Source organism: Anolis sagrei, chromosome 1 (genome assembly GCF_037176765.1).
Source record: "Anolis sagrei isolate rAnoSag1 chromosome 1, rAnoSag1.mat, whole genome shotgun sequence".
In the NCBI taxonomy this organism is placed as follows: Eukaryota; Metazoa; Chordata; class Lepidosauria; order Squamata; family Dactyloidae; genus Anolis; species Anolis sagrei.
The window spans coordinates 219569042-219596370 of record NC_090021.1 but is presented as its reverse complement, the minus strand read 5'-3'; the positions used below and the strand labels follow the sequence as shown (position 1 = coordinate 219596370).

The following is a 27329-nucleotide window of genomic DNA, read 5'->3' as shown; positions in this document are numbered from 1 at the left end:
CTGTTGGGACTGTTTTTCCTTCCCACACCTCAACCACTCTTCCCTTTGGATACTCATTGATTTGCTCTACAGTTAATCACAATCTCAGGCAAAATTATCCTCCTCCCCCCCCCCCCCCCCCGTTTTTAGTCCAAACCCCTTTCTCTGTCCATCTTTTCCATTTTTTTCTTGTGAAGTTTGCACTTTTTCATTTATTTGTTTCAATTTGTCATTTTTCCCAGTGATTGTCAATCTTCCTTAAATTCTTTTCTAAATTCCTGTTTTAATTCCTGTTGTAAATCATCTCCTGTTTCTGACATTTCCAATCTGATCAATCTCAATTCCTCCAACACTTCCTGTTATATGCCTGTTCATTTTTAGGACAATTCCAGTGACCCTTTCCTTCCTTTCGTTGCTTCCGTCTTGAATCTAGTAGTCACTTTTGTCTGCTGGGAGCTTTTGCTTTTTGTTTTCTTTTTGCTACTAGATGCTAGTCTTACATAGTTAATCTCCACAAGTCTTTCATTTACCACAACAAGAGAATTCTGGTTGAGGTAACAGACTTTAAATCAAATCAACCTGCCCTTTGAACTTGTTTCCTTTATTCAAAGTAGTAACTGATGTTTCCACTGTTGTGTCAGCTCAGGTCTACCTTATATTAATATCATCACTGATCTGAAAAACCTCCAGTATAGGCAGTCCCCAAGTTACAAACAAAATAAGTTATGTAGGTTTATTCTTAAGTTGAATTTATATGTAAATCAGAATAGATACATAGCCAAGAGCCCTCAGGAGCACTCTGGAGGACAACCTGAAGATTGGGAAAGGAGGATTGGGGAGGAGGATTGGGGCAGTTGCCCTATGCCTAGTTTTCCTCCCAGCATAAGGATGGGCCGAGCAGCCCCATCTTTATGCCAGGAGGACAACCTGAGAGTCACCTGCCTCCATCCAGTCCCACCCTCTCACAGGCCGTCTCTCTACCAGCCCAACCTTCTCGGTCAGGCCCACAATGTGGCCCCAAGGCAAAAAAAATTGCCTGGTTAGATGAAAGCTCAGGAAGCCTTCAGTGACGCCTTTGTTGGAATTAGTGAGGTAAGCATTAAAAAAACCCACCTTTATCCTGTAGTAGCCAGCTTTATTCCATGCTGATTCAGAAGGTCCCTTGAACTGGTGGCACAGATTTTGGAAGGTATGCAGAGCTTCAAAAGGAAAAGACAAAATGTTAACATTACTGTTCTCTTATAAAGAAGGCCTTGCTGGGTCAAAGAGCTCCCTTTTAAGTGAAGGGACAACATCATAAAATTCTCTCTGTGGCTTGTACACTATGATTGTGAGTAATTGTTGTACTAAAAATTATTCATAAGCTTTTCTACTTCCAGATTCATCATGGCTGAACTGCTTCAAACAGAGAAGGCCTATGTCAGGGATTTGCACGAATGTTTAGAGGTATGTTGCAACTAAGGCAAGCATGTTTATCTAAGGTGACTGAGGTATTTTCATAAAATCTCAGAATTTTGAAACAATTATTTCAGAATCACATAGCCAGAATTACTTTTCCAAGCTCTGCTTGTGATAATATAATCAGATTTGGTGTGGATATCAAATACTTGAAAGAGACCCTGTTATTGTCTTTAACCTTAATGGTGGTAGGATGGTTCCAGCTGCTCAGATTGCTTATAGCAGATGAGTCCCACATTGAGATTCACAGTCCTCTTCAGGCTGCTCTCATTGCTTTTCACATGAGATGGGAGGTTCACGCTGTCTGCATATCGCAAGTCTGTATCTGTGAAAACTTCTTATTTTCTAGATAAGTGGAATGATGTGACTGTGGGTGCAGTTGATGTGTTCAGGACTGACAGGTTGCCATTTTCTAAAGATATACAGTGCAATAGTTTGTGTGAGTGACAGGGGAAAAATTAACAGTCAGACTGGTACTCAGGAAAAGGTTTGCATGTAAAGCACAAAAACCCTTTACCTCAAAACTGTCTGCACTTTAGCTTTCACTGTTATTTTTTGTGTCACCTGAAATAGCTGCAACCTGTAAAAAAATTGTGGATTGATTATTAGAACCACATATTTTTTCAGCAATTCTGTGCCTCTAGCAAGAAAAGATCTATCTGCTATGTACTTCTTTTCTGTGTTTAAGAACTGCTGTTGTCTTCTAGACCTATCTTTGGGAAATGACAAGTGGAGTCGAGGAGATACCACCAGGGATTCTTAACAAAGAGCACATAATATTTGGCAACATCCAGGAAATCTACGACTTTCATAATAAGTATGTATTTGTTATTACTGAAAGAAAAGTCCCCTTATAGCATGTTCTCTTTGGCCATATCACGTGTACTAGAACATATTATAATCTATATTTTGTCCATCCTTTCTGGGTACAACTTAAACTATTGCTTTTAAAGTCCTAAACACCATGGAGGTGATTGCCAAACGGATTTCCTATCTTGTCCATATAGTAAGAAGGGCCCCCTGGTGGTGCAGCAGGTTAAATTGCTGAGCTGCTGAACTTGCTGACCAAAAGGTTGGCGGTTTGAATCCAGGGAACAGGGTGAGCTCCGGCTGTTATGCCCAGCTTCTGCCAACTTAGCAGTTTGAAAACATGCAAATGTGAGTAGATCAATAGATGCCATCTTGGTGGGAAAGCAACTGTGCTCCATGCAGTCATCCTGGCCACATGACCTTTACCTTTACAACCATGTAGCAAAGTCTTCTGAAAAGGCACCTTTTGAGTACCATAGGCTGTCAAAAAGGCATGCAAATTTTTGCTTATTTTCTTCTTACACTCAAAAAACTTCAGAAGTTCTGACAAGTTTTTTCTTTGTGCAAAAAGTTGGCATCTGCCCAAAAATAATGCTTTGGATGTCAATGATGTTTCCCACAAAAAAATCCCCAAATGCAAACAAAAATGTTATGGCATTCACAAGGAGTCTTTATTTTTTTGAACAGCATGTCTTCATGTGTCAAGATGTTCTTTTTTCATTCCAAGGCAAGAAAATTTGCAAGTGTTCTTTAAATCTCTGTCTTGGAGGTCCACTTGTGTGTGTTGATTTCAGAGTGGATGTGAGGGCCTTTTAATGAGTTTTATTGATTATTGAGCTTGCAATATGGTCATTTTAATGGTTTTATTGTCAAGTCTATCCACTGCCTTAAAAACTATTTTTAAAATGTAGAGACAGGATGAAAGTTAAATTATGTAAAACAAAATAATTGTAATAATTGTAATAGTGCCATTGACTGTAGTTGGCCATATTTGGCAGGGCCTACCTAATACAGGGTGGAGGCACCTTTTTTTCTAGTGACATTTCAAACACACAAAGACACGTATAATTTCTACTGTGATTTGTTATGTGGATCCTTCCACTTGAGTCAGGGGTTTCCACATCAGTAATAGAAACTCCAATGACCAATCTCAATAAAATAGTGAGGAGTAAAGACATCACACTGGCAATGAAGATCCACATAGTTAAAGCAATGGTATTCCCTGTAGTAACCTACAGATGTGAGAGCTGGACCATAAGGAAGGCTGAGCAAAGGAAGATAGATGCTTTTGAACTGTGGTGTTGGAGGAAAGTTCTGAGAGTGCCTTGGATTGTGAGAAGATCCAACCAGTCCATACTTCAGGAAATAAAGCCCATCTGCTCATTGGAGGGAAGGATATTAGAGGCACAGATGAAGTATTAGAGGCCACATAATGAGAAGACAAGAAAGCTTAGAGGAGATAATTATGCTAGGGAAAATGGAAGGAAAAAGGAAGAGGGGCCTACCAAGGGCAAGATGGATGGATGGCATCCTTGAAGTGACTGGCTTGACCTTGAAGGAGCTGGGGGTGGTGACGGCTGATAGGAAGCTCTGGCGTGGGCTGGTCCATGAGGTCATGAAGAGTCAGAAGTGACTGACTGAATAAACAATGATATAAACTCCAGGAGTATTTATTGTTGCCACAGAAGCTTACTATCTACATCGTTTCTCAAATGGTGCTCTTCCAGATGTTTTGGACCAGCTCCCCCAATTTCTAACAGCTGGTAAGCTGGCTGGGATATCTGAGAACTGAAGTCCAAAACACCTGGAGGAGCACAGTTTGAGACACACTGTTCTATATGACAGAGAGATTGATATGGCAATGCTAGATAGATGTTGCAGCTCATACATGTAATTGTCTTGTGATGGTGCTCCACTACGCAGGCCGAATAATGAGATCTCAGTATCTCATCTCGGCTTAATGTGAGCAGAGTTCCTTCAAATCTGTATTTTTATAAGATAAATGGAATACCAGACTCTGCATATCTTTTATATAATTTAATTACAAATTGGAAGTGAATTTGAGGACTCCTTTTTTTATTAAAGCGAGTTAGGGGTGTTTTCCCATACATGTGTTTTCCCATACAAGTTAAAACTTGTGCGCCAACTGCGCCCGTACCTTGGGAAGTCTGACTTGGCCACGGTAGTCCACGCTCTGGTTACATCCCGTTTAGACTACTGCAATGCTCTCTACGTGGGGTTGCCTTTGAAGACGGCTCGGAAGCTTCAATTAGTCCAACGCTCGGCAGCCATGATACTAACAGGAGCAGAGCGCAGGGAGCATACAACTCCTTTGCTGCACCAGCTCCATTGGCTGCCGATTTGCTACCGAGCCCAATTCAAAGTGCTGGTGTTGGCCTATAAAGCCCTAAACGGTTCTGGCCCAAGCTACCTATCCGAACGTATTTCTGCCTATCAGCCCGCCAGGACCCTAAGATCTTCTGGGGAGGCCCTGCTCTCCATCCCACCTGCTTCACAGGTGCGGCTGGCGGGGACGAGAGACAGGGCCTTTTCTGTGGTGGCCCCTCGGCTATGGAATGCCCTTCCCATGGAGGTTAGATCAGCCCCCTCGCTAATGGCGTTTCAAAGAAGATTAAAAACTTGGATGTTTGAACGGGCATTCGGATCAACAGTGCAATGAATGTTATGATACAGGAATGGAAAAATGGACGACGAATTGGATCACGACTCTAGTTATGAGATGTATTGGGTTGTTATTGTTGTGTCAATATTGTATACCATGTTATTAGGGTTTTAAATTGTATATCACTGTTTGATTTTTATCCTTGTTGTAAACCGCGTTGAGTCGCCTGTTAGGCTGAGAAACTGCGGTATACAAGTAAAGTAAATAAATAAATAAATAAATAAATGTGTTTAAGTCTCATGTAGATAAGACCTCATTGAGACTAACAGGATTTCAAACCTCATTGAGACTAACAGGATTTCAAAGAGACTCAGGTTATTTTTCTGTTGTTGGCCCTCAAATTATGTTCAACCTATGATGATACTAAAGTGTGCCTGTCACAGGAATTTCTTAACAAGATTGGTTCAAAAGAAGTTTATCATTGATATAAATATGCATTAGGACTTCGTTATTTGAAAATCTGTTTCTCTGTGTTTGTTTGTTTTATTTCCCTTTCTGTTTAGTTATTTTTTTAATGATCACTTAATAGTGGTGGATATTATGCAGATGTGTAGATTTTTGTGATTTTACATATAATTTCTATGTTAAAGTTTTTAAAAAAGAGAAAATCTGTAGATTGGCAAAAGTGAAGTAAGGCCAAAGCATATTCTAACTGGCTTCTGTCTCTTATGTTTTCAGCATTTTTCTGAAAGAACTAGAAAAATATGAACAGCTCCCTGAAGACGTGGGTCATTGCTTTGTCACCTGGGTAATGAGACTTAACATAGTACTGTTTTATTAATTGATGTCAAGCACTTGTAATAGAGACTCAGCAGTTTTATCCTGGCTAAGGCAATGAACTATGTAATTTTAAGTAGTTCTTTTATGAAAAATGGACTTGTTTATGGAAGATATTCTGCATTGACTAACAACAACCATAAAATTCAATGACTGCAACTGATAACTTGCAACTTATCATAAAACATCCAGCTTTTGTCAATGGCTGATGCTGTTAAGTGGAGCTATAGATACAAAGTGATTCTTTCTAGTCTCTTGTTCCTTTCATTAACCAGTTCCATGTTACTTTGTCCCTTTAATTAACCAGATTTTGCCCTCCAGGTGTTGTAGAACTCCAGCAACAAAGCCAGTTGTGGAGAATCTTACTCCAACCATATCTGGAGGCTACACTATTACCATCCCTGATGTAGAAAAACATATTGTAAAATTTTAAAATCTCATTATATATTTGCTAATAGATACTGGGTTCTGTAATTAAAAAGCTGCTGTGACCTAAGTGCAAGTCTGAGGCAGGATGAGAATTATATCAGTGTTTAGTATAAAGTCTTCTTTGTAGTTTTTGTAAAATACATTTACAAGCCATTCTGTGCCTGTTTGGTCATTTCATTAATCTTGCCCATGTCAGGCATTGGTTTTATGTGGTCCAACTAGGAACATATTCCCCACAGATCTTACTGTATTCATAAGTGAAACTCCTCTATTCGTATGGAGCATGTTGCCTACAATGCTTCTAGTGTGGTCGATGAAAATAAACTGATGACATTGGGCAGGAAGGGACTAGTATTCAACACAAGAGGGAGTGGGCGAGATTCTCGCTGAAAGTATTAACTGACTCTTGAAGTTTCCTTCCAGTTTTAGCTGCACAGGTACAAGATGCCCAGTAAATGTGAGTTCACATAGGAAAACTTGCAAACCCACAGCTACAGCTAAGCAATCTGTCCATTTATGTTTAGACTTTTGGAAAACACTAGCTCCTGACATGACTATTTCTGACAACCTAATTGTAGCTGTTGTGCAAACTGTATTTCAGTGGCAAAAAGGGATGTTTTAAAATATTTGAAATGTCAATGGGTAGAATTGCCTTATGAGTAGAATGTATTGAGAGGCAGACACATTTTGAGTTATGTAGAAAAATCATCTACAGTGAAAGTTAGCTGTAGTTTTCCTACAGTATTCTCCTATTCAGCATATCTTGTACTTTTCTTTGTTCCTTTAATCAGTGGTATTCTTAGAAATACGTATTTGTTCTTTGGAAGTTCAATGGAAAATTATATAAACATCTTGTCCCTACCATCCACCCACACTTGATATTTATTTTCATAGGCGGATAAATTTCAGATGTATGTTACCTACTGCAAAAACAAGCCTGATTCCAGCCAACTGATCCTAGAGCATGCGGGAACGTTCTTTGATGTAAGTAATAACTCATCTTCCTGGTTGGATCAGGCAGTGATTTGTACTGCAGTTTTGTTTCTCAGTCTCTCTTCTCTCCCTCTGTCTCATTCTCTCTCTGACTCTATAGTTTTAAATCTTTCAGCAGAGATCTCATCTAGCAGTTTTGTGGGTTTTTCCCCCTTTATCAAATCATCTACACTAGACAGCCATTGTGGCAGACCTTTCCACAGATGCCTCATCAATCTGTAAATCCCAGGATTCCATATCATTGAGCCGAGGCAGTTAATGTGATGTCAAAATGCTTTAATTCTACAATGTAGATGCATCCTCAAATTTCATTGTGGAACTGTGAGGGCAACAATATCAGCCTTATCAATAAAAAATAATTGTGCTACCTGCATTATTCAAATAAGACTTACATGTTATTAGCACCCCCTCCCCTGTTTTTGACACTATTCGGAGAACAATAGAATACACTTTTGCTTAATCTGTACCATTTTGTGGACAACCCTAGACGAGGCATTTGGGAGTCCTTCAACCAAGTTCCAACTATATTTCAGACTGGAACTGCATTGTTGTGAGAGAAGAGTTAACCCCTTCATGATCTCTATGATTCACACATATAGGTTGTTCTGTACCTTCATAGGAACTGTGAGAACTTTCCAGAGCTGAAAAATGTCTCTAAGCCGAAGCTCCTTCCTGACTGACTCCTCATGCACATGACTCTGGGGATTTCCACCACAAATCTTGATAACCCTGGTTTGCACCCAGCCAAATTTACTCATACAGAAGGAATGCCAAAAATGCTGCCAAATTTACTCAGACTCTTGGCCTAGCAGTTTGGTCCCTACAACCCATCCATTCAATGCCCCTTATCCTTCCTCCATTTGGATGCCATTCCCCCTACCTGTTTTGTAGGTCGAACCCATTCTTTCTTCTTGGGGCTATCACTCTCTTCCCTTTTGGTCTACCTCCCAGCAATTTCAATAACCTCAAGTCCCCCCACTGGTACCCCCCCCCCCCCAATCTATCAGTCAAGGCATTTCAGAGGGATTTGCCAACATGCACTCTGCTAGGAATTGCCATAGTATGTCTATGCGGCTTCTGCTCAGATATGCTTTTCAGATCACTACAGTTCTTACAGTTGCCATGCAGGCACAGACTAACCCATATGTGAGAGTTCATAGATAACTATCTTAAGAACCACTGGTACAGATAAGCAACCTGTTCTTCCCCCAGCACTGTTTACCTGATGAAAACTGTCTCACCCTCCCCTTCCAGTTTCCTCATTGACTATATGAAAGAGCCAATCTCCTTCTGCTCTGAATCAAGAGCAGTGTTCAGAGATTAGAGATTGGAAGCAGAATAGTCTTTCTTACTGCACAGTACCACCTTCCAACAACTATCTCGATGTAACCAGTAAACAAGAGATGGACCACTGAAAGAGAAATGAGGGTCAGTTTTGAGACAACACCCTTCTGGTACTTCTGGGTTTGTCTTCAGGCTATTCCCAACTGTGGGGAATAAAGCTGATAAAACTGCTTTGAGGTGTCTTTGCATCATTTCTGATGATTTTACCTTGTTTTAATCCATTTTTATTTCTGAGCTCTTGGGTCTGGCTGGCTGGCTTGGAGAGCACAAAACACATGGGGCACATGCAGCCCATGAGCTTCTCTTTCCTGATTCCATGGGATAGCCTTATATACCGTGCTTCATTATATTGCATTTATTTTAAGTTCTGTATTCAATTCAGTGTGCACAGCTTTTCAAGTGTTTTTAAAAGACAGATAAAGAGAGTATTATTAGTTTTAATTGAACAGGATTTTCACAGGAGTCTCTTTTCGAATTATCTTTCTCCCCTTGGTGAAATTATGTATGACAATTAAATCCAGTAACCAGCAGGTGGCATTCCAGCCTGCTCAAAATCTTCCAGAAAGGATAAAACATTTCAGCAGATTTGCATGTTTAACGGGGTGTTGACACAGATTAAAAAGTATTTGCCTGGCTAAGCTTTTACAGCCCAGCTGTGATATATGGGTTGGAAATCTTTTGATATTAGTTAATGCCAAGAAGTTAACATTTCAGCCCATTTATGTTTTGCAAACAGAATATTTTTTAAAACCTGATAAGGTAGCAAATCCTTTTTGTCTTAAAAAGCAACTGGAAGAAAGGAAGCTGGGCTTCTTTCCATTTTGAGGGTTAAACTCCTTTAATTTGGCTGTACTGTGTACTGCTCCCTCCTAATAAAGTCACTCAAGTCTTGTAAAATGTTTGCAAAGTACTCTTGGCTTGGTTTGGCATCTCTTGAATTGTGTTTTGCAAAAGAGAAGGTGTGGGAGTAGAAAGTCGTAGACAGATTAATTGTCTTGTGGACATCAAAGGCAGGTTTTTTGCCTCCTAACTTTAAACTGAATTTACTTTTTAATAGCATACTGACAGCACTAAAGTTGCCGTCAAAATCCAGCTGTAACTACATTTTCTTCCAGTACCTCCATGAGTAACCCCCAGAAGAACTAGAAGAGACAAACCAGCAATTCCTGATAATAGATAATAGACCAGAATTTATTCCAGACCGGAATGTAATTGTTTCCTACTTCATGCACTTAAAAACTAGGATCTGTTTTCCCTATATAGGGGCATGGAATACCATTCTGTACAATAAAGGAAAAAAGTAGGGAAAATCTGGACTAATTGGGGCCAGTACACTTGCAGCCCTGTTCCAGCATAGAAAGAACTTGGTTTTGAATATTTTAAAGCTATGAACATACGTTGGTCTGTGTTTTAAATATTACTGAGCTGAAGTGCTTCAGGAAAAACATTGCATACTTAGTAACCAAATAAAATGTATAGGACGCACATGTGAAAACCAGTGTGTGTAGGTTTGGACATTAAAGGTGACTCTTTCATTATATAATATCATTTTAATGTGTGTGTGTGCTGGGAAGCATTTCCCCAGGATTGATTATAGTGGAAAAAAAACTATACATATAAGATTATCATAAATTCCAATCTATATGCTACTTTTCATGCATATTACTGTAGTAATCTGAACTGCTTGTGCAAGTGTGAGTCAGTCATGGACAGAACTGTAAATCATTCCCCTTATTGCTGAACCATGATCCCACCTGGAGCACAGCCAACTGCTTTTGCTCGGCATCTGTCCTGTCATGTAGCAAGGTCCTGCCTGCTACTTCTCACTTTCTCAAAGAACCAGAACAGTAAAGTCCACATTGCAGACCCACATCTTCTTTATGAGAACAGTGCTTACTATTCTTACTGAACCTACCAACTTTACATTTCCTATAACAGGAAGATGAAGGAATTAAATAAGACCCCTTCCACACATAAAATAAATAATTGGAATATATGGCAGTGTGGACTCAGATAATCCAGTTCAAATTGTGGGATTTTCTGCCTTGATATTCTGAGTTATATAGCTGTGTGGAAGGATACTAAGATTCCCATATCTGCAGGGGATACATTCCTTAACTTATCATGGAAACAGAAAACCAGATAATAGCAAATCTAATTGAAATGAATGATTTCTGCTAGAAGTTACCATAGAGTTGAACTAGAGGAACAATAAAAAAATTCCCGGAAAGATATCTTCTCTATAAATTTGCTAGGTCCTCCAAAATAAATCTAGGATAATGTCCATAACATAAAATTGCCTTGAGGACCTAGTAAATTTCTGTTTTGTCAGATGTAGGGTACATTAAATTGTGACTACAGGGGTCATATTTGTATACTAAATGGAACCGTGACAGGTTGTATGTGTTTTTATACTTTCATGTGGAAAAGTTAAAAAATGAGCAAAGTGTCAAAGTCACATACTCATCTGCCAGGCATCCTAGATTTCATTACGCTACGTATGTAGAAGAAGGACTTTGCTATTCCTTGAGACTGCCTTAAGTCCCTTCAGAAATTAGTGTTGCCTCCTTTCCATTTTTTCTAGTGGGCCTTAGCTACTGTTTTTAGAGGAGGAAATATTTTGACTGAAATCGGAGGGGAGAGGGCAACACACATGTTGTCTTTTATGGTTCCTGTGCTCTTTTACTAAGTACTGATCAGTGTCTCTGTCAATGCACTTAGCTATGTAGATAAAATACAGACAAAAAACATATTTGGCCTAAATCCAACTGTGATAGTGCTAACTTTTATAAACCCACTAAAACAGCAAGAATTACAAAAATGTTGAATTACCATCCAGAAATTGGCAGAGTTAAATTATATTATTAAAATGTATATAAATATAAAAAAAATGTCATTTCTACTTCAAGGAAACCTTAATTGGTATGTTTGCATAGATCTTTTCTCTATAAACGGCCACAAAGGAGGTTGAAATGTTTGGCATGGTATAATGTTGTCTTCGAGAAACTACATGGTAATAATGACTTGCTCCAAAGAACTGGCTACTTTATAACTCAAAGTGATTATGTGTTGCCAATTTTGAAATTTAAAAACAATCTAGAAATTTTTCATTGCAATTTCTTGATATCTTTTTACTGCGTCTTGGTTTTCTTTTAACCTTTTTAAAGGAAATTCAACAAAGGCACGGTCTGGCAAACTCTATTTCCTCATATTTAATCAAACCTGTCCAGAGGATTACCAAGTATCAACTTCTATTGAAGGTATGTTTTTATTATTCTTATGCTAGTATTTAGGTAAGAAAAACATTAATTTCCAGCAGACCATTTTCTGGACCCTGCTACTACTTTTTTCTTGACAAATATGGTCCCCACTTGAACCACCCTCCCTCTCTTTCCTGTCTCTTTTATCACTCCTGTCTATCTAAAGCTATCAGCAATAGTTCTAGCATTTGGTTTTATGTTTTATGGTCATTGTAGTGTTGGTGTAGACTATGATTTAATTAGTAAATTGTTTAAGCTTGAGGGATGAGGACCAGCACTGGGTAATAGCTCTGATGTCAGTGGAAGGGATGGTCTACTTTGAGATTTAGTTTGAGCATTAATATTTTCTCTATCTCCATAATAAGTTTAATTATTTTAAAAGTTTGAACTATTACCTGGAATGGTCAACTGTCCAACTGACAGAACTATCAATGACCACTCATGATGAATTATTAAGTTGTATCATTTCAGCATGTTTTTCCATTTATTAACATTCATGTAGAGATGTGATGTCCAAATACAATCTGTGCACCTAAAATACAACATGCTTAGGTGTAATTCATGCATTTGAGTCCCCAGGTAAAACACAGTAATTGTTAAGCAACCCTCTCCTGCATTATGGCAAATGGATCCTGTGAATCTTGTGGTTGCCACGGAGTCCATTCACCTCTTTGTCAGCCCATATGATCCATGTAGATGGGCCCTCAATTTTTGGTTATGAATTCATATGTGGATAGTAATATCCAGAAGTATTATCATGATAATATCAACATGCTAAAAAGCCATTTGAACAGCAATGATAAATAAACATTTGCTTTACCATTCTTTTCACTGCTGGTATCTGCTTTTACCTTTCACTTTATTGGGGCAATAAGAGTGACACAACAAGAAGCTTTGATCAAAAAAACATTGTTTTGCTCAACTCTGAGAAATTTAGGGCATCCTTTACATGGCGTATTTCCTTTGGGAGGAAAAGCATTGCATATTTGTGATGTTGTTGTTTACACATCTATAGGTTGAATAGGCATTACTGGATTACAGATACAAGTTCAAAGATAGGTAATATTTGTACAACAGGACATGCCTACACCACAGAATGCCCAAACTGCAAGTTCCAGACAAATTGCTGCCTCTGTTTTCCATTGCACACACAACCTGAAATTATTTGAACCATTACCTTGGTTGGTAGATAAAATCCTCATTCCCGGTGGCTGGAAGAGGCTGTTAGAACATTGTTCCTTCTCAAGAATATAATGAGATACAAAATCAGACAGTTCTGGTTACGTTAGGGTAATTTGTAATATTTCCAATACATCATGAATAAGGAGCTGTGTTGGAAACCAGAACTTGAAAACACTGTTTTTTAACTTATAATAAAATTTTATATCACTTATAATAACATTTTATCAGCCAATTACTTATTTCCATTAAATAATCCCATTGAGTATATACAGTATTTGTTTTTATTTATTCCATTACTTGTCATATTGCATGTGTGTGTGTTAAGACAAATAAAAACAAATATATAACTTGTCCATTGTGGAGGTTGTAATCTATATTAAATTAATTAAAATTTGAAAGCATTTTTCAATATTTTGTCTTCAGATTTTGGATGGCTATAAACAAAGCAAGGATAAAGTATTGAAGGACAGGGGGTGCCTGCTCTCTTAATCACATGGAAAACTCAAAGTGTTCATAATCACATGGATTCTATAGAGGTCCTTTCTCTAATACCTGGCCTCTACACATACAAAGAGAATCACCGAGTAAAGCTGAAATTACATAATCACATACCAAAGTTAGATGTGCTTGAGTTTTTTGTTCATGCCACATCTGAAAATGAAGAGACTTGATTTGTCATTCCCAAAGTAATGTAATTTACAACAAATTAACCAATTTTTTAAATCTGTAAAAATCTGATGCAGTTTTGGGCTTTAAAAACATGTCAGAATATCTATTTTAAAGTGCAGAATAGGATACTCCCATATGATTTTGGAAGCTAAGCAGGTTCAGCCCTGGTTACTATTTGGTGGAAGACCACCAATGAATATTATGATCTGTAGGCTGTATTTCAAAGGAAGGAAGTGGCAAAACCCATAAGGATGCAGTTTTACTTTGAGCTACTTTGTGCTTTGTTTTATATTTGTCCTCAGGAACTTTTAACATGCTGTGAAGAAGGGAAGGGAGAACTCAAGGATGGTTTGGAAGTAATGCTCAGTGTCCCTAAGAAAGCCAATGATGCCATGCATGTCAGCATGCTGGAAGGTAAACAGAATTTGAAAGGACAACACTATTACATTTATAAATCCATAGAGGTGAACAAAGGAAATCATTTTCTGTATTTCCCTAGATAGGTGGCTGCTCTTTGTAAATACTTATCCCCATATCTAACAGATTTTTTTTATTTATTTATTTTGTGATCTAACAAGTCAGACTTGAGCTGGCAAGGAGGTCAGGGAAGCCAAGAATTAAATGGCATTTATAGAGCAAGATTAAGCTTCTATACATGTTTACTGCAGCATAAATATATGCCAGCATAGTTAGGGTGGATCCCACAGTTGCACAACTGATTGTGTTACAGCTTTGTTCTCAGCCATTGTACCATGGTCGAACAGCTCCTTACCCACCAATTCAAAAGTGAGACAAAGAGGGCTGTTTGCTTGCAAAAGCTTGCAAAAGCATTGGCTGCACTAGGGAACACGTATAATTACTGTTTTTATACTGGCATCAATAGGAGTCCAGCCTAAAGGTTACACATGTGTACTTTGATGGGGTGGTGGTGTTTATTTATACCCCGCTTTCTCTACAACAGAGACTTAACAGCTTATGGTAAAACCAAGTGCAATATAATTTAAAACCTAAAAATATACAAACATTAAAATAGAATTAAATGTTAACAGTATTAAAAAGAAACAGTTAAAATCATTTAAACCTGATTAAAAACCTATTCAAAGCTCTTCCCTTGTTTTGCGTTCTCTAAATAAGTTTTTCTCGTTGTTATATTTTTGCTAATTTGTTTAATTTCTAGGATTTGATGAAAACTTGGATGTTCAAGGAGAGCTGATTCTTCAGGATTCATTCCAAGTATGGGATCCCAAGTCCCTCATTCGAAAGGGCCGTGAAAGGCACTTGTTTCTCTTTGAAATCTCTCTGGTTTTCAGCAAAGAGATCAAAGATTCTGCAGGACACACTAAATATGTTTACAAGAATAGACTGCTGGTATGTCTGCTTCCATCAATATTTTATGGGCTTTAGGATCTTTGCCAGAGCTGAAGATGTTACTGTTCAAACTAAATTCACTGTTTTAACTCATTCTAAGCTCACAAAAATAAATCATTGCCATCGCCATTGCAAAATTAGTTTAGTGATTCCTCGTGTTGCATTTTTGCTTTTCCATTCTTTTGTTAGGTTTTTTTTAAAAAAATACTTGTTTAAAATGTTTAAAAATCCATTAAAGTGCCTTTAAAATGTCATTTAAAATTAACTTTAAAACTGTGTTGTTGAAAGTTTCATGGCCAGAATCACTAGGTTGCTGTGAGTTTTCCAAGCTATATGGCCATGCTCCAGAAGCATTCTCTTCTGACGTTTCGCCCACATGTATGGCAGGCACCCTCAGAGGTTGTGAGGTGAAACTTAAGGAAAGAATGCTTCTGGAACATGACCATACAGCCCAGAAAACTCATAACAGCCTAACTTTAAAACTAACTAAAACATTATTTATTACATACCAGCACATATACCATTTAAAAAAAATCTTTGTTCTCACTTGATGAAATTTTGAAATAGAATGTCATTGTGCCCTCATTAACCAAAATCATCAATGTGTAAGCTCTGGCAACAAGTTTCAAAGAAGTAAACAATTAGTAGCTGCATGGTCCTAACCCATGATGACTAATTTTGTGTTACTTTTTTACCTGCTCTGCAAAGCACGTGGGAAATTAAATAATACATGAAGATGCTGAATTAAGTGCTTTACCTCAGTTCCATAACATTTGAAGTAATTCCAAACTATCTTTCCTTTCCATTAGACCTCAGAACTGGGAGTGACTGAACATGTGGAAGGAGATCCTTGTAAATTTGCCTTATGGTCAGGACGAACTCCCTCTTCAGATAACAAAACAGTGCTGAAAGTAAGTGCAGTTTTTCTTATTTCTATTTTTAGTGCATTTGTTTTTAGCAATAATTAAACACAGATATAATATTGTCACACACTATAAAAACAGTTTGCAGTTCAGTCTTGAGAAATAGTATTTTTGGATGCTTTCTCAATAGAATTCAAACTATCTCATTAACAATCCTATACATTTTATTGCTTAAGCATATCTGCAAAGTTCACATATTTAATTTATTATTTACTGATTTTATGTTTGTAACACATCTACTTTGTGGAACAGATGGAGTCAAGAAATTATAATTATGTGAGACATACAATGCAGAAGTATCCAAAGGGCTAAACTTATTCATCACTTTCAGCTCCTGTACAATCTGAAGTAATTCATGTGAAACACAATGTGGACTTGTTGCTCTGGACAAATCCACCAGATTTTTAAAAAATATTTTCAATGAAGGAGTTGTTCAAAGCTTCGGGCCAAATATTGCTAGAGATAGTTGAAGTGGCCCAAATGAATGTTGACAAAACATAATTTCTAATAATAAATATTAAAATGAATGGACAATCAAATGCAATTTTTTCTCAGTACAAACCCAAAGATCATGAGGTTAAAATGAAGTAGTTTGCAGTGTTAATAATGTGACACTAGGGGTATATTTACTATTCATTACTTTTAGCAGAAGAGAAGACAATATTTGGCACAATCCTTTTTGCCATCTCTCTCCTTTCAGCTGCTGCCCATTATCACTTGCTCTCTTGACTCTAGCGATTTTCCTCCGAATTGAGCAAACCGGGGGGTTTTGTTGATTGATTTTATATTAACAAGGATCATGCACAATACATGTTTTGTTTGAGAAATTCAAGGCATATTGTATTTTGCATAGTACATATATTTTATTTATCCAACACTTATCTTTCTCGCTCTTTCTCTCGCAGCTGGTGAAGTATGTTTGGCACCTGAAATGTTGCCAGCTTACCCATAGTCCCTTAATACAGACAAAAGAACAGCAGTGAAACAGTAAAGTGTAGGCTCATATGTGAGAAATGTCATCATTTCATCTGCTTTGTCAATTTTTTAGGCATCCAGTATTGAAACAAAACAAGAATGGATAAAAAATATTAGAGAAGTGATACAGGAAAGGATGATCCACTTAAAAGGAGCTTTGAAAGAGCCAATACAACTCCCTAAAACCCCAGTGAAGCAAAGAAACAACAGTAAGAGGTAATTACAATTTCTTGTAAGAGGTGTCCTTTTAAATACCTTCATTGCATGATAGGGTAAGTTCTGTGGATCTGGAGGACAATTTTCTATCCTCATATCCACCTCAGGACACATCACTACTCATAATGGAGCCCCCAGTGGCGCAATGGATTAAACCTTTGTGCCGGAAAGACTGAAGAATGGGAAATTTAGGAAATGCCTGCTTTTTCACATAGAGAGGCACTGCTTCTTATGGGGAGAAGAGAGTATAAGTGAAGAACAAAACTATTTTAACTATCCACATAGTGAGAGAGAAATAATTATATAATTTTGGCCCTAAAGTAGACTACGTTTTAAGTTTCAGGATAAGATAATACTTGAACAGTTTGGATTTGGTCCAGAATATAAACCTGTTAGACAGCACAACATAAAAATCATGGGGCAAACATATATTTGTGATTCTAGAAGAAAAGGACTTTCCCTAGATATTCTCATTTTAGAGCTATACAATAAGGCCCCCATAACCACAGTGGGACTAGTTTTACTTACCTGCATTAGGAGAAAATGGTCTCTTTCAAACTTTGCTAGGTCCTCTAAGCAATTCTATGATATGTTTCCCCCAGAAGTTACTAGAATAGAGTCATGCTGGAGCACCTAACAAGGTATCCTCTCCAGGAATCTTTAGATCTCCTAGTGCAACTCTGCGATGTGCTGGGACTGAATATCAGGTGAATCAATGGCATTCAGACATATCCACAGATACATTTAATTATGGTCTTGGCCAGGAACATATTGCCTATGGATACAGGGATCTTACAACACAGTTGATATTACTTTCCATTGAGTTAATGCAAGCAGATCTTAGAAGATTCACTTGTCCCACTGAAAAAAGACTGGGTCTTGGCATAATTGTTTTTCTGAATTTATCATTGTGCAAACATGTGTCTTACACAGAAATGAGTTGGAGGGAAGGGTGAAAAGTTATCCAGATTCTTGCCAAGTACAAGAAATGGAAGAATAATAAAATTTGCTCATATTTTTGTTTTTATGTATAAATTGAGGTGGCTGACTAATTTAAACCACTGAAAATGTGAGAACTACGAAATGATTCCTGGGAACTGACATCAGTTCTGCAAAACACCAGGGCTATAATTTTCATGGCTGGGTTTGGTTAACTGAGAAATCCAAACTGTATGGGGCACTGGCCTGCCACGCTCATTACAGAGCTATTTTGAGATAGGTTGTTGTCATTGTGTAAGCCCAAGATAGCCAATTTCAAAGAGCAAACATGGTTATTATGTGTTAATCTCATGGTAGTGGTGACATCATCATTCTAAATTACTGATTGAATTGTAATACATGTGTGCTCAGCTGTGCAAGTAATTCCTTGCACATTAATTGAGCTGTTTACAAGTTCATTGACGAAAGTTTCCTCTTCCTTCCAAGCAGAGAGGGAGGAGAGGATGCTGACAGCCAAGGAGATGGAAGCAGCCAGCCTGATACAATTTCAATTGCATCCAGGACTTCTCAGAATACAGTGGACAGTGACAAGGTAAGATTTACTCTTTTAAAAGTCGCACTATGAATTTTAGGAGTGTGAACTTAAAACATGAAAGGTTCAGCAAACAAAATAAATTGAGTCCCGTTTTTTGTTTTGTTTTTTGCAGTGGTTAATCTTCACAGAGTTTCATAAGATATCTTGAGAAAGTATGCTATAAGTTGTTTACATGCCAGAAAAGAGCATATGTATCCCTTGTAAGGAGATGTTGGCAATTACTGCTACTAACAGCATAGAAAGATAACAATTTCGGAATGAACTCATTCCTTAAATTGGAGCCATAGTCATTTTTTATTTATTTGCCCATGCACCTCAAATAAGAGGGAATCACCTGTAATCTATCTATGTATATAAAAGTCAAAATATGTACAGGTCCATATGTTTATTTATATATTTGAACCACAAAGACTCCTACACAGCTTATGGATCTGGAGCAAACTCCAGATGGTCCAACAGGGTTTGGTGGAGTGTCATACTTCAATCCCAACTCGGAGTCTTTGAAGAATTCTTGTAGCTGTCAAGATGCTGGTCTTGGGTTGAGAATGGCTGAATATGCTTTAGGAGATGAATGGTTGCATCCTTGGGCACTTCCAAAGCAATTTTGGAAGCCTGTCTCAGATACTTAAGGGAGCAAGTGGACTTGTACTATAAGCTTAGCATAATGTATGGAATTCCAGATTCCATTGAACAGTCACTGATTAGTTCATTGTGCCAAGGACCAAGCATTTTTTTAAAAAAAATGTTCTAAATGTGTAGACCTTAGATTGCCATTTGGAATCGCAAGAGTCAATTTGGGAGGCTGATGGCCAGGCTTTCCTGTAATAGAATACGAGTTGTGTGACAAAGTGGAAAGCTGCACTGTGGGAGATTAGCATGGCATTACAGAGCTACAGAATTTATTGTCATTGTGCAAGCAAAAAAAAAAAAGTAGGGCATATAATCTTGCTTTTGTGTAATTTCGATCAGTATCAGTACATCAGTATCAGTATCATCTATCAGTACTTATTTCTTCATTTGTATGACACCATTGATTGTCGTACCGTCACCACCACCAAAAATATACAAGATACACCTGTGATTCCAAGACTCATTCCATTTTTAGAGATGTTTATATATGTAAACTTGTATCTTAGAATTGAAGAAATGCAGTACTTACTTACTTACTTACTTACTTAGGCGATCCCTCGCTTTCCGAGGATGATTGTCTTCCAATATTCTTGTGGGTCCGTATGTGGCTGTGGAGCCTTATTCTTGCTCTGCATCTTCTTCCGCAGTGAGGGCATTGGTTTCCAGGTGGAAGGCGGTCTCGGCCAGGGTTGGCTTGACGCGCCTTCCTCTTGGCACGTTTCTCTTTTTCACCCTCCACTCGTGCCTCCTCAAATTCTGCAGCACTGCTGGTCACAGCTGCCCTCCAGCTGGAGCGGTCAAGGACCAGGGCTTCCCAGTTCTCAGTGTCTATGCCAGAGTTTTTAAGGTTGGCTTTGAGCCTATCTTTAAATCTCTTTTCCTGTCCTCCAACATTCCGTTTTCCGTTCTTGAGTTCGGAGTAGAGCAGCTGCTTTGGGAGACGGTGGTTGGGCATCCGGACAACATGGCCGGTCCAGTGGAGTTGGTGGTGGAGGACCATCGCTTCAATGCTGGTGGTCTTTGCTTCTTCCAGCACGCTGACGTTTGTCCGCTTGTCTTCCCAAGAGATTTGCAGGATTTTCCGGAGGCAGCGCTGATGGAATCGTTCCAGGAGTTGCATGTGACGTCTGTAGACAGTCCACGTCTCACAGGCATAGAGCAGGGTTGGGAGGACAATAGCTTTATAAACAAATGCAGTAGTAATACAACTGGATCCAAAATTCCATATAATATTGATCACCGTTCCTCTACCAGGATTCCCTAGCATTATATTTATTTATTTATTTATTTATTTATTTATTATCAACCATATTTATATACCGCTTTTCTCAGCCCGAGGGCAACTCAGGGCAGTTTATAGGGATCTGTGAGAAGTTGCTAGGTGTTCTGCAACAAATTGCAAGTTGAAAAAAATAAGCCTTTTTTTATAGATGTCAATATAATAGTTTGTATGTAGGACTTCCCTGAGACCAGACAATCCTTTCAAGGTTTCCTTCAGGGGAAAAGCAGATGAATGTCTGAGGTAACTGCATTGTTTTGAGTTTCCTTCTTAATTTGACTGGGAAGACAGCCTGTATGTGGTCCTATCCATTTTGTCCAAATATTTGCTTGTATATTGCAGTGGCCACATAAGTACTATTCAAAGCAGTGACAAAGCTGTAATATTTAAAATAACAGTATTTAGATCCAGGTAGTTGGATTTTGTATGTGTATGTATTTTTTTCTCTTTTTGATACATCTTGATGAGAATTGGGTATCAATTTATGCCCATAGATTTTGAATAGTGTCTAGCTTCTATATTTATGAGGTTTGGTTTCTAAAATGAGTGCTATATTTATACCTGCTGTATACCCAAGAAGTAAGGCAAATATCATAAACAACAGGATTGCTAGGAGAGAAAGCTTGCAGAAACAAGGGTGGAACTTGAATAAATTATTTTATATCTCTTAAGTTAAAGTAAATTTTGTTTTGGAGCATGTTCCAGAGTTCCTGATTTCTTTTCCTGTAAATAAACTAGTAATACAAATACCCTAAAAACACCAGATTCCATTTGATCTTAGAAGCCAAGCAGGTTATTACTTGAATAGGAGATCACTAACAAATACCAGGTGCCATAGGCTTTTTTTGAGAAGAAGGAACTCCCAGAAACACCTCTGAGTATTCCTTGCCAAAGAAAACCCTATGAATTTCATGGGGTTGCCTGGAAAGAAGTGACGAGCGGAGTGCCACAGGTTCTGTCCTGGGCCCGGTGCTGTTCCACATATTTATTAATGACTTAGATGAAGGGTTAGAAGGCATGATCATCAAGTTTGCAGATGACACCAAATTGGGAGGGATAGCCAATACTCCAGAAGACAGGAGCAGAATTCAAAACGATCTTAACAAATTAGAGAGATGGACCGAAATCAACAAATTGAAATCCAACAGGGACAAATGCAAGATACTCCACTTAGACAGAAAAAATGAAATGCAAAGAGAGCAGTATATGTGAAAAAGATATTGGAGTCCTCATGGACAACAAGTTAAACATACGCCAACAATGTCATGCAGCGGCAAAAAGAGACAATGGAATTTTGGCCTGCATAAATAAGAGTATAGTATCTAGATCCAGAGAAGTTATGCTACCCCTCTATTCTGCCTTGGTTAGACCTCATCTGGAATACTGTATCAAATTCTGGGCACCACAATTGAAGGGAGATGTTGACAAGCTGGGATGTGTCCAGAGGAGGGCAACCAAAATGATCAAGGGTCTGGAGAACAAGCCCTGTGAGGAGCGGCTTAAATAGCTGGGCATGTTTAGCCTTCAGGAGAGAAGGCTGAGAGGAGACATGATGAGGGCCATGTATAAATATGTGAGGGGAAGTCACAGGGAGGAAGGACCAGGCTTGTTTTCTGCTGCCTTGGGGACTAGAACAACAATGGCTTCAAACTACAAGAAAGGGGATTCCACCTGAACATGAGGAAGAACTTCCTGACTGTGAGAGCTGTTCAGCAGTGGAACTCTCTGCCCCGGAGTGTGGTGGGGACTCCTTCTTTGGAGGCCTTTAAGCAGAGGCTGGATCTGTTGGGGGTGCTTTGAATGTGATTTCCTGTTTCTTGGTAGGGGGTTGGACTGGATGGCCCAAGAGGTCTCTCCCAAGTCTATGATTTTATGATTCTATGAAATGAACAGGTGACTTGAAAGCACACACCCACAACAGCAATACTATGATTCTAAACAATTTGCAGCAAGTTCACAACCCAGTCTGTAGCTTAGGCTGACAAGATTATTAATGCTGTGTTGGGCTGTTGCAAGAAAGACCACACAGAATCCTGTAGCACCTTAAAGACAAACAGTGTTAAAACAGTGTGAGTTTTCATTTCCTGTAACTTGTGTCATCAAATACATGAAGTGTTATCTTAAATTCCAGGTATAAGACTGCCACCGTGTTTTGGGGGGAAGGTAGAATGGGGATTGTAGACAGTGAGGTCATAGGGAAATTAAATGCTGAAAGCTGACATCGACAATTACATTATTAACATTTTCTATCGGCAAAGCCAAGCTTTCAGTACAAATAGCCTGACATCAGGTAAGCCAAGTAACATACATAGTTGAAACAGTGTGTGTGTTTAGTTAAAATGTAGTGATTTTTGGGGGTGGGGGGTGGGGGGGGATTAACCAGTGTTTATCCTTGGACAATAAATGCTTAATGTCTTGTCAAAGGCTTTCATGACCAGAATCACTAGTTTCTGGAACATGGCCATACAGTCATGAAAACTCACAGCAACCCAATAAATGCTTAGATTATTATCCTAAAGATTGGATAGCCCCAGTCTGGAGCTGATCTCCAAAATACATTAACAACAATAGCAACTGATATCTAATTTGTATACAACAGAGATATAGATGAAAAAGATGTTTTTGTAAGAACTGACATAGGACATCAGAGTTTTTTAATACTGGTAGCCAGATTTTGTTCATTTTCATAGTTTCTTCCTTTCTGTTGAAATTGTTCTTGTGGATTTCAGTGGCCTTTCTGTGTAATCTGACATGGTGGTTGTTAGAGTGGTCCAGCATTTCTGTGTCCTCAAATAATATGCTGTGTCCAGGTTGGTTCGTCAATTTGCAAAAAAGGGCATCACAATAACAAGATTTTTCCAGAAGACCCTCAAGCAAGGCTTTCCAGAGGGCAAAATGGAAGCTGAAGAACAACAAATAGCGATGAGGGAGAGAAGTGAACAGTTACGGAGCCCCCTGGAGGTCCAAACTGCCAGCCCCACAATGGAGGGAAAAGATACCGCCGGCCAGGAAAACCAGTTTTGCCCAGAGGAACAACTACTGGTAGAGACATATGCAAACTTGCCAGGAAAGGAGCAAGGGGCTATTTTAGATAGATTGCAGGCGCTAAGCGGACACTTGAGAGAAATATTCTCCAAAAGGCTGTATCTAAACGATGAAGGATGTATTAGATCAAGGGACGGGCAAAGGGCAGTGCAGGATAACACTGACTGGCTGGAGATGAGATTCTTGAACACTGAGGAAAGAGCAGACCTACCCTTTAATCACTCCCCACTGTCCCCAGAGGTGATAGTGGTGAAACCCCAAATTATAAACCCATGTGTGGTTCACGACAATGATATTACTATAGGTCCCTGGGATACTCAAACGGGTACTGAAAAAGAGGACAAGGGGTCAATCACCAAAATAGCATGAAGGACAGATAGGAGGGCTGAAAAGGTAGGGCCCCAGACACAAATTATAACACCTAGCGGAAAGGGTGGTTTGAAACAGACACCTATTGCCCAATTCTTCCCATCCATAGTGTCTAGAAACAAAGAGAAGGTAAAGGCCCTTAAAGAGGAGAACCCTATATATACACACAAAAATTGGGTCACCCAGTCACATTTAACCAATGCAGGCTCGAACAACTATACAAAAATGAAAACAGCAAAGGAGTTAAAGATCCTGTCCTGGAATATCGCGGGATGGAAGGGAAAACTAGTGGACAAAGAGTTCACAGAATATTTACAGGAGTTTTCTATTATTATGTTACAAGAAACTTGGGTGGAGGAAACCCCAAATCCTATTTTGCAGGGTTTTAGGAGTTTTGCAGTAGCTGCTTCGAGGCGACATAAGTGGGGGCGCTGTTGTGGGGGCTTAGCAGTTCTTGTTTCAGTCGAGTTAGAAGCTGAATGTCAAATTATGAGTAATCATACGAACAATAATGTTTTAGCAGTAGAGATAAAATTTAGGGATAACCAGGTTTTGTTGTGTATTAATGTTTATGTGCCCCCAGTAAACTCAACATATCCTACCAAAGAGGTTTGGCGGCATCTAGACTCAGCCTTAGGAGATATTACCGCGGGCGTGGAAAACACGAATATAGTTTTAGGAGGTGATTTTAATGCGAGGATGGGGAAATCAAATGAGGATCTAGCGCAGCATTTTGGGCTTTATCTAGAGAACCAGTTCTCGCTTGGCAGAAATTCAAGAGATGTGAAATTTAATAAGAATGGGTTAGAACTATTCTTACTAGCTTATAAGCATTTTTTATTAATTATGAATGGGAGCCATTTAGAGGAGTCATCTGGACTATACACGTATCATTCAGCAAGGCGGGGAAGTGTCCTAGATTACTTTATAATCTCACCTAGGCTGTTACCAGCAGTCAAAACTTTTATAGTGGACATGCGCCCAGAAAGTGACCATTACCCAATCAAATTAGTTATAAAAACAGAAGTTGAGCAGGACAGAGTGCCAAATAATTATCCGCTGGACCTGGTCTGCATGGGACCCAGACGACTTAAATGGTCAGGGCCCATGAGCGATAAATTGACAGACCTACTTAATGGACCGTCTCTCGAAACTTGCAGAGACAAGATACTCAAAAGCACTATCGACCCAATAGAAGGTTATCAGCAAATTATTACCTCCCTCAAACCTCATCTGATTCACTCAGAGCCAGCTAAAGGCATCAAGCACGGTAAAGGAAGTTGGTTCGATGCAGAATGCAGTAGCCAAAAAAAGACCCTTGCCCTGGCCATCAGAGTAGCCAACAAATCTGGGACCGAACAATCCTATAAAAGTCTGAGTGAAATCCGTTCACAGTATAAATCCCTACTAAAAAGGAAGAAAATTGAATTCAATAGGCAAAACTGGATGAAACTGGATCTGGCAGTTAGACAAAAGGATGAGGGCAAATTCTGGAACATGGTGCATTCCGGGCTAAGGTCCATGCAACCTCATTTAGATTCCCAAATTTCAGCTCCTACTTGGGAAGCCTATTTTGGAGAGGTTTTTGGCGACCCGGAGGCTGTGGGGGAGGTGTTCGAACATGTTGATGCTCCTGTTTGGCCTCCAGTTTCATTAGAGGAAATGGAAGGCCTACTTCAAAAATTAAAAAATGGAAAAGCCCCAGGAGAGGATATGCTTCCCCCAGAATTGTTCAAATGCAACATCACCTGGTGGGCCCCCATCCTGGCCAAACTGTTTACATATATCAACCAGACAGGAATCATTCCACATGGGTGGAAAACTAGCATAATTGTTCCCCTATATAAAAAAGGCAATAGGACGGATCCACACAATTATAGACCAATTAGCCTGATGGATGTAGTATCAAAAATCTATGGTAGGTTTCTGTTAAACAAACTACATAGTTGGGCGGAGGAAAATAATATTATTGCGGAAGAACAGGCGGGATTTCGACATGGCAGAAGCACAATAGATCAATGCTTTGTACTGTCGCACTTAATCCAAAATAGTCTGAGGAAACCAAAGGGTTGCCTATACGCAGCATTTGTAGATTTTACCTCAGCTTTTGATTTAATCGACAGACAGCGTTTGTGGGCAAAGTTAGCAATGTCGAATGTGGACAGACGACTGCTGTTATTATTGCACCAGCTATACTCGGGAACGGATCTAAGAGTGAGGTTAGGGCTATCAGGCAAGCTATCGAACAATATTGAAACTAAAAGAGGAGTTAGGCAAGGTTGCTTACTAGCTCCCTTTTTGTTCAACTTCTACGTGAACAACCTAGTGGCCGAGTTGAGTTCCCCTGATCACTTTCCGCCATTAGTAGGTAATAGGAGAATCCAGATCCTATTATATGCGGATGACATGGTGCTCCTGTCATCTACGCAAATAGGTCTCAGGAGACTTTTGAGGTCATTAAGTAGAATTTGTAGACAAGAGAAGCTGTCAATCAATCACTCAAAAACCAAGGTGATGGTATTTTCCAAAAGGAAGCAAAGACACGCTTGGAAATTGGATGGTCACTCAATAGAGCAGTGTGATAGCTTTAAATACTTGGGCTTACACTTCTCACATAATGGAAACTGGAAGAACCACATAGAGGCAGCCAAATTATCTGCCTGGAGGGCAGCGAAGTCAATCCTAGCCTTTGGAAAAACAAAGGGAGGTTCCCTGGTATGTCCCACAGTAAAGATTTTTGCCGCTAAAATTTTACCTCAAATGTTATATGGAGCGGAAATTTGGGGGCAAGGAAATACAGAACAGGTTGAACGTATTCAGAACAAGTTCGCAAGAGCTCTTTTAGCCCTTCCCCCTGGGACCCCAGCTGCCCTGTTAAGACTGGAATTAGATCTTCCCTCACTTAAGGCCAGAATGCATAAACTCATCATCTCGTATGGGAAGAGATTGCTAGGAATGGAGGAGGTGAGCATAGCAAAGCAATGCTTGAGGGAGCAGTATAAACGGGGAGGATGGGTGCAATCCTGGCTAGCCTTGCTTCATCAGTATTTTGACGGGTCAATAACAACTCTAATGCAGCTGGACAAGAAGGAGATTAGTGATAAAATCTTTGAGATGGATGCAGCTGGCAATTTGGAAATTAGTAAAAAGCAAGGTTTTTCTACATGGTATCCCAGACTAAAGAGTGACCAATACTGCCAACAATATCTTCAAGACCTAACGTCACCAGTGTTGAGGAAAGCCTTTACAGCCCTGCGCTTCCAAACAATGCCCTCAAACTGGCTAGAAGGGAGATACAAAGGGATCCCCCATGCCCAAAGGCTTTGCATTTGTGGCTCTGGGGATAAAGAAGATCTAACACACTATCTATTACACTGCCCTCTGTATAATGATCCCAGAAAAAATC

At 39.1% G+C, this 27329-nt stretch overlaps 1 protein-coding gene across 8 annotated transcripts in view; it reads left to right on the top strand.

Moving 5' to 3' along the window:
* Window positions 1-27329, top strand: part of KALRN (kalirin RhoGEF kinase) — a 607994-nt gene that overhangs the window by 439461 nt on the left and 141204 nt on the right. For 6 of the 8 annotated variants that reach the window (XM_067473327.1, XM_060774970.2, XM_060774952.2 and 3 more), the window contains exons 24-33: window positions 1359-1425; window positions 2145-2254; window positions 5609-5678; window positions 7031-7120; window positions 11641-11733; window positions 13887-13998; window positions 14762-14952; window positions 15762-15863; window positions 16924-17066; window positions 18492-18597. In XM_067473327.1, coding sequence (XP_067329428.1) covers window positions 1359-1425; window positions 2145-2254; window positions 5609-5678; window positions 7031-7120; window positions 11641-11733; window positions 13887-13998; window positions 14762-14952; window positions 15762-15863; window positions 16924-17066; window positions 18492-18597 — 1084 coding nt within the window. The remainder of the gene's footprint in view (window positions 1-1358; window positions 1426-2144; window positions 2255-5608; window positions 5679-7030; window positions 7121-11640; window positions 11734-13886; window positions 13999-14761; window positions 14953-15761; window positions 15864-16923; window positions 17067-18491; window positions 18598-27329) is intronic. The other 2 variants (XM_067473328.1, XM_060774943.2) reach the window with 1 other exon arrangement.